The sequence below is a fragment of the Lissotriton helveticus genome, chromosome 10 (genome assembly GCF_964261635.1).
Source record: "Lissotriton helveticus chromosome 10, aLisHel1.1, whole genome shotgun sequence".
NCBI lineage: Eukaryota > Metazoa > Chordata > Amphibia > Caudata > Salamandridae > Lissotriton > Lissotriton helveticus.
The window spans coordinates 67,039,312-67,047,403 of NC_136071.1; the positions used below are offsets into that span (position 1 = coordinate 67,039,312).

The 8,092-nt window shown below is 45.0% G+C and overlaps 1 protein-coding gene across 1 annotated transcript; it reads left to right on the top strand.

The window, feature by feature from the left end:
* Positions 1-644: 644 nt before the first annotated feature.
* On the top strand, positions 645-4,449 carry LOC144783932 (olfactory receptor 5V1-like). The gene is made up of 2 exons (XM_078662665.1): positions 645-815; positions 3,460-4,449. Exons 1-2 carry the CDS (start codon positions 645-647, stop codon positions 4,447-4,449), a joined length of 1,161 nt encoding a protein of 386 aa, XP_078518791.1.
* The last annotated feature ends 3,643 nt before the right edge of the window (positions 4,450-8,092 follow it).

Below are 8,092 nucleotides of genomic sequence, written 5' to 3' on the forward strand. Positions count from 1 at the left end.
GCAAGTTGAGTAGGTGTCAAATTGTGGGATGAGACGTTGGTGACAAGGCTCATCTCGTGCTGGGGCCTGGTTGTTGGTCCTTTGTTCTGCTCCTCGCCTGCGCTACTTGGTGCTGATCGTCCTCCCAGTGGACTTGGTTCCCTCGCCGTCTTCTTCCAATTCCCTGTGGGCCTCCTCCAAAAAAAGGGAACTGTTTGTTCTGATTCATGTAGGGAGGTTGTGCCCCAAAAATCGGGTTTCAACCGTATCCATATTGTGGATGCATCTAGGGGTATGAGGCAGGGTAGTGCATATTGGGCCTCGGTGGCCTTTGGGCCCATGGTTGTTGTAAGCCAAAGTTTCTTCCCCTTCCCTGCTGCCTTTTTCTCTAGCTGCGTGAACTGGAGCTGCTGCTCCTAGGTGAGTCTTTGTCCGAAGAACCCCCTGATGTGTCTGATCTTTTCAGAACTTTGTATTCCGTGTCTGCATAGGGGTAGGTTTTCACATAAGTTAATTTTTTCAGATCTTTCTGGAATTTGTTAATCTTACTCTGTTTCAGGCTCTCTTTATATTAATTTATCTCTTTGTTGGTTTCATCCACTCTTTTTTTGAATGAAGTTAGAGTTGCTTTGAAATGTGCCTCAATTGCTTGGATTTCGATGAGTATGGCCTCAGAGAAGTGCTATGCTGTTGGGATGATGAGGATGATCCAGTCGCTTGTGCATCGCCATGCTATCTGGGCCCAATCCTTGCGGCAGGTGGCGTCTTCCAGGAAGATGCCGGGAGCATTTGTGACTATGAGTCCTCTTGGGGCTGTGTTGTTTTGCAGATATTCGGTGAGGATTACCTCATCGATAACTGTTCTTATGCGGTTGCGTTTATTTTTCAATTAGACTTACACAATCAGCAGTTTGGGCAATAGATGATGCTACATTGAAATCTGCCTGTAATGGAGGGTTTGCTAAGATGTTGTTGTCATCGTCCAGAGTGAAACCCAGGCCCTGGTTTTCTACCATTCTATGACTTATCGCCTTGTGATCTACCTATACAATTATAAAAGTAAACTCTCACAGCTTTTTTATGATGATCGCAGGTTCAAGTCATGGTGGTGCCACTCAGCCTTTCATCGTTCCGAGGTCGATGAAATGAGTGCCATTGACAACAATAAACATCTGTAATTCAGAACCAATGTATATTTGCTTTATAAATGCATGTTGTGCACAATAGCAGCACGTTGTGTGTACTGAGTGCCGATGTGAGTGTGGTGCGTCAGTGCAGCTTTGCCTAATGTTCCTCAGGATTAAAGTACATCGGAGACATTTATGTGAGCGTTGGTCCTGGGTGTCTGCTGCGCCTTCTGACTCTTGCATGGCAGCGTGGGTGGGGTACAGCATCGGTCCCGTGTTTCTTCTGTGTGTCTCAGGAAGGAGGTTCCTCGTCATGCTGAGCAAAATACGGGCCTTCAAGAGGTATATATATATCGCATCTGCTTCTCCTGCCCACCCCCGTTGCGCTCTCCCCAGGCCCCCCTTGCCTACATAACATTTGGTCTTGTGCTGGAGTATCTGTCATCTCTTGCGGTATTCTTTAACCCTCTTCTTCTCCTTTGTCTCAGCTCCCGTCTTTCTCGCTGATCTCCTTGTACTTTCTCACATGCCATTCCCTGTCTCACGTTTCTCACCGGTTCTGTCCCTTTTCACATGCTTTGCCCTGCTACTCCATAACCTGGTTTTCGACCCTGCTATGTCGAGTCTTGTGGTTCAGTGGACGAATGCAACCACTGTAGCGGCCTGTGTTCACCTCATGGTCACAGGTTTAAATATTGGTGGGTCCACTCAGCCTTTCATCCTTCTGAGGACTCCCTCTCCAATCCCTCTCTCTCTCTCCTCACTCACCCCTCTCCTCACTCTCTCCAGGCCTGACTCTCTCCTCCCCTCTCACCAAGGTATTTAGGAAAGTTTACAATATTGCCATTATACATTATAAATAACTTTTATTTCAATATTAATTAATTAACAAAAAAGACATTTATATTAGTAAGATATATACATCTAAGTCACGTAAATACAAAACATGTAGCATTACAAATGCTATAAGTGTCACATTTGATGAAGTTAAAAGTATTGGCATTGTAAATCACAAAACATAAATATAAAATTTCATTTACAAAACCAATAGCTCCAACTTTCCTACTGCTAGACCTATTGGCAACGCCAGTGCTTGTTTATCAAAACCTCCTATGCTGCGGTTTCACTTTAATAACGGCCACGCCCCTTTCTTTAGATGTGGCTTGTATAAAGAAAGGGGTGCGGCCTCTATGAATGTGAAAGCGCTGCAAAAGGTCTTGCATTTGTGAGAGCTTAAGCCATTGCATTGCCAATACTCAAACTCTCATAAATGCAAGACCTATTGCATTGCAAATGGTTGTTTTAACAAGGGATGATCAACACTGCTGTCTCCTGTCAGGGTCTGATATATAAATCTATAAAATCATGGAACATCTATTTACGGAGGATCTTTCATTTACTCCTCAGTGCTCACTACATTTATATGATTGTACACTTTCTCCATTCCTCACATTTTAAGGATTGGGAGAAGTACTTGTATAAAAATAGACACAACCTTAATATAGTTGTATTTAAAAAGAAATGCACACTTTTATTTTGCTTTGGAAAATGTTTGCGACCCTCCTAAACAATTTGTGTTCCCACTAGTTCTGTTTCTTGAATAATGTTGTTCTAATATGTGTTCTTTTAGAGCAAATTGTAATTTCAGGAGTGACCCTGAGGCCATATCTGTCATCTTAGTAAAATGGATGTAAAATTGCTACCATAGAAAAACAAAAACCTAAATAAGACTTGATGATTCAAACTTCTTTGCCATGTTGGTACACATACTTACTAAGCCATGTTTGAAGGTTCTTGGATTCTGACAGGAAGTCATTACTCAGGGACATGATATGATTTACCAAGAAATAAATTGAGGAATAGCCTGTCTTGTTCAGACTCCAGACTCATAAGCAGCACAGTCCCCAGCTCAAGGCTTTTATTGACTTCTTTCAAACAACCCAGATCCCGTTTAAGAAACTTTCTTGAGTACACCATGGGTTGTATGTCATTGACCTTAAATGGGAAATTTCATGATATAAAGCTCTTTGAGCTAATAGTTTTATATATGTATGCACTGGCCTGTATGATCGTTTGGGGTATTCATCTGTATCAATTGTAGGTGACCAATGACCCAACAAAAACTGGTCGACTGTCTCCTTTATTAAATTTACTACAATTGATTTTCTTGAGTGGCTTTTTGAGCAGAACATCAGGGCAGTCAGCTTATCCCATGGCCTGGAAAGAGTTTAATTTGTCTTGAGTTTATTAACAATTAAGCATTCTGTCACTCACCCTTCAGACACAGCATACATGCATTTTTTGAATGCTTCCTTGTGTGTCAAATTGTTCATATTTACTTTTTATCTTCTAGGTAGGAAATGTCATATCTGCTGCCCCAACTGAAGAACAAGACATGCTTAAGGAAATAAAAAATGAAACAGACATTACAGAATTTCTCCTCCTGGGATTGTCTGAGCTCCAGCATAAGAAGTTCTTCTTCATCAGTGTGTTCCTCATAATTTTCTTGATGACGTTGTGTGGGAACTGCATGATCATTTTGGCAGTCAGCCTTGAGTCTCACTTGCACACACCTATGTATTTTTTCATTAGCAATTTGTCATTCTTAGAAATCTGCTACACCTCTGTCACTGTCCCCAACATACTGGTGAGCACTGCAGTGTCAAAGAACACAATCTCATTTCCAGGATGTATGGCACAGGTCTTCCTTTTCACAGAGTTTGCCACAACAGAGTGCCTCCTATTGGCTGCCATGGCATGTGACCGCTATGTTGCCATATGTATTCCTCTGCGCTACTTTACAATTATTAACAGATCAGTTTGCCTCCAACTGGCAGTGTACTCTTGGCTCAGCGGCCTGGCTAATGGTGTGGTGCAGGCTGTGTTCACATCTCGTTTGGCCCTTTGCGGCCGCAATGAAATTGATCGGATGTACTGTGAGGTGCAGCCTCTGGTGAAGCTATCCTGCAGTGACACCTACATCAATGATGCTTTAGCTACTGCCTCTGCTGCTGTCTTTGGGGTCAGTTGCTTGGTCTTCATACTCCTGTCATATCTCTTCATCATCTCTGCCATCCTGCGAATACCCACCAAAGACGGGCGGCACCAGGCTTTCTCCACCTGCGCTTCCCACATAACTGTGGTAATTCTGTACTATGGGGCCCTGATCTTTATGTACCTTCTTCCCCCCTCAGAGACCACCAAGAAGGTAGACAGCATTATTTCAATGATATACTCAATAGTGACACCAGTTCTTAACCCCATCATCTATAGCCTGAGGAACAAGGAAATGAAATCTGCAATGAAGAAAGTTGTCCACAGTGGCAAAGTTGGGACCTGCTAATCAGGAAGTTTCATTTAGTAGAAATCAGATTGCCACTGTGCCTGAAGCAATGCTGGTAAAATGTATACTTTGTCCTATTTTGTTTTTTGGTGCTGAGAGCCAATTTTTAAAGACTGACTAGTCACTAGAGTCACACTACCAACAACCGTACCCTGCTATAAACAAAGTACACCATTTGTGACCATCGTTGGCACCAAATGATCAGATCCACACTGGATTTTTAGGATAAACAACGGCCATGTGAATGATTTATACAGAGAATATTTACATGTACATTGCAGGAGGATATTCAGGAATGGCGTGAGATCTGGGACCTACTCCTACAAAAGCTTAGCACAAAAGATGAATCTACATCTAATACCTTGTCTTTTATCAACTGTTGTGTTTGTTAGTGTTACTGTGTTCCTAATGTTTATGTTCATAGTCGCACACCACCCTGTAATGCGCCCCTGCATATGGCATTATTGTCAAAACTGTCTGTCATTTGTCAATGTTTCGGTGCCCTAGGTATCAGGCCTGTCATGACAAATCCAGCAGGTCGACAGCAGTGGCTGTGATCCCACTGGACATTGACGGAGGCCCAGCCTGGCTTATGCTTTGTGCTCCAGGGGTATGGACTGAGTGCGGGCCGCTGCTTCTTGCCTCCCCACCAGCTACGGGAGCCACCAGAGGGCCTAGATTTGGGGGTGCTTCACCGGTAGCAGGGGTGCTGACATGTGAGACTGTAGTGGACTTGTGGAAATGGAGCTGGCCTCCTCTCCTCCTCCTATTTGCCTTGTTGGTAGTAGAGGCTGCGTAGTCGGCTGTGTTGTGGCTGAGGGCACAGCCCCCTGAACTCTGCTGCTAGCCGAGGGCTTCAAGAATTCAGCTGGAGAGTTACTCTGAGTTTTCCTTCCTGTGCCTGACCCTGAGATTGCTTCCTACTGCATTGGCCCGTGCCCTAGCCTACCAGTGGAAATCCTGAAACCAGAGGCCCAGGAGTAGCGACAACGCTAGAAAGTTGAGTAATATTGAAGCCTAGTGGCCTTGGGATGCAGGGACTGCTTTTAGGGGGTGAGTGCGTCTGATCTAAGTCACCAATGAAACAACAACTTTGCTGAGACTGTTTACCCGATTGCTATGGGATGCTCAAGAACTGGGATAGCACCTGCAATACTGAATCGTCCTCTGCTGAGCTGCCAAAAGGCAGAGAACCTGGACTGTTGCCATGGGGTGGGATTGGGTCTCCAGGTTGCAGAAAACTAAAATAGACCAATATAAAGAGACCTCCAGCTCTGTGCTCTGCCACTCTAGGATGGATGAGGGGACCACTCGGGGAATATGGGAGACAGTACGGGCACCCAAATACTGGCAGCCATTGCATCCACTAGACTAACACTGGAGGGAAAGGTTGGCTCCATCTCTATAGAGGTCAACTTTCTGCGTGCAGATGTGCGCAAAGTCATAGAGAGGGCCCGGGAGAGAGAAGCCAAGGCAGAGACCCTATGCATGGAGATGAAAGAACTTCAGGCCACTGTCATAGCATTGCCAGACAAAACACAGCAGCTGGATTGTCATCTAGAGGACTCAGAGGATAGGGCTTAGTGGTGCAACCTGTGCTTCATTGGAATTCCTACATCTCAAGAAGATGGGCTGGGTAGTGGTAAGGTCAATGCTCAGTCCAAACCAACCACTCATTAATATGTTTTTGTACTGTTGAACATGAGTGGGGATGTAATGAATTAGGTTTCCGGTTGACAGAGGTATGCACCCTGTCCACGCAGAACCACAATCCTAGTCAGGGCAAGAAAGATACACACCTTAAATTAACCTGTGCTCGCCCTCTTGTAGCTTGGCACAGAGCAGTCAGGCTTAACTTAGGAGCAATGTGTAAAGTATTCATGCACCACTTAAACCAATAGAACAGTAAAAACACCACACAAAAAGATACCACAATAATCCAATAAGTAGAACAGCAGTTATGAGCATTTAAAGAGTATCTTGAAAATATAGTGCTTAGAAGCATAAAGTGCCAACCAGGGCTATCTGGTCTTGCTAGACTGGGTCCAATCCAAAAGTTCAGGCTGACCATGGGTCGGATACAGGGACCAGCCTTAGACCACTGAAAACAGTACCTTGGTTCCGGGTTGCATCATCATCGAGGACAAAATGGAAGGAGAAGTTGAAAGTGATGCATCAGCATTGATCCTTAGGATGTAGGCAATGTGTCGGTTATGAGCCATGCAAGTCGGAGATGCATAGTTGTCGAACTCTTCTGTTGCACTGTTGTCGAACTGCGCAGAGGATGATGAAATGCCCTTGATCCTGGCAGCAGCAGTGACACATCAGCATAGGTAGACGGAGATGTGCTGGTTCTAAGCTTTCAATAACAGTGATTTGTGGAATTTAGTAGCTGCAGCACTTTATATCCACTTCCAAGGTCTCAGGATTGGATTTGCACCACTTGGCAGGGCAAGACTCTTGGATGGCAAATTCCCGGTGCTGTTGATGAGGAGATTAAATTCCCTGAGACTTCCAACAGGAGGCAAGCAGGCAAGCCCTTTGGACAGCTCTGTGTTTAAGTGGTGTAGGTCCTGTCATTTTCATCCAGGCAAGGAGAGCAGCAGGCAGCTGACAACAGGCAGGTCAACACAATAGAAATTCCTGCCAGAGTATACTGAGTTGGTAGCGTCAGAACTCCAGCACGTATAACCAGTTGTGCCTTTGAAGAGGGGGAAGCTTCAAATAAGGGATTTGAAGTGCACAGTGATCTGCCCTTTCCTGCCCTGGTACCAGCCTCACTACATGGGGTTAAGCAGTCTTTGTGTAGGGACAGGGCAGAGTCCATTTTAGGTGAAAGTGTGAGGCTGTGCCCAGCTCCTCCCTCCCATCCTGCCCAGGATGGCCCATCAGAATGTGGATGACTCATCAGTCACAATGAAGCTCCCTTTGTGTGTGGCTGTCTAAAGGAAATGCAGAATGTACAGCTCTCACCCACCCCAGATGTGTATTGGAGACAGACAGCAGGCACACAGGACTTAAGAGAAGAAAACTGCACATTTTCTGAAAGTGGCATTCTTAAAGTTGTAATCATAAATAGAACTCTGCCATTAAAGAGGAATTATTATTACAAGTCCATAGGTATGGACCATGGCAGGTCTACTCCCTCTAAATTAGGAGTTATATGCATTAGAGTTAATAAGAAATCCCCAAAGTAAACCTATGAGAGTGGTAGGCCTCACAGTAGTGAAATAAATACAGAGGGGGGATAGACAGGGTTTCCCCTTGTCCCTTCTCTTGTTTACACTGGCCATGGAGCTGCTTGTAGTATATATGAGGTTGGCACTACAGGGGCTGGGGATTTGAGTCGGAGACACTTTTTAGCATCCTTGTGTGCTGATGATGCCCTAGTGTTCCCACAGAGCCCAACGCATGTGGAGCTGCTCTTGCTGGATGCACTAATTACAGGGTCTCATTTACGAACTCTTTCCGTAGGACAGCATTGCAAGCCTTCCTGTTGTGCTGCCCTAGAGCAAAAGAAAAGGGCTCGAATGTGCCGTATCCATCAAATACAGCGCATTCCTGTCCTTTACCCCAGTGCTGGTGCACAAATGGCTGCCATGCACCAACGCAGGTACCTTTACACCTGCGTTTTAGGGGTGTA

Bases quoted from the DNA above. Each gene is read 5' to 3' on its own strand.
- LOC144783932 (XM_078662665.1), top strand. From the start codon at position 645: ATGGCCTCAGAGAAGTGCTATGCTGTTGGGATGATGAGGATGATCCAG. The intron at 816-3,459 runs GTGAGGATTACC...TTTATCTTCTAG, and splicing joins TGTTGTTTTGCAGATATTCG to GTAGGAAATGTCATATCTGC.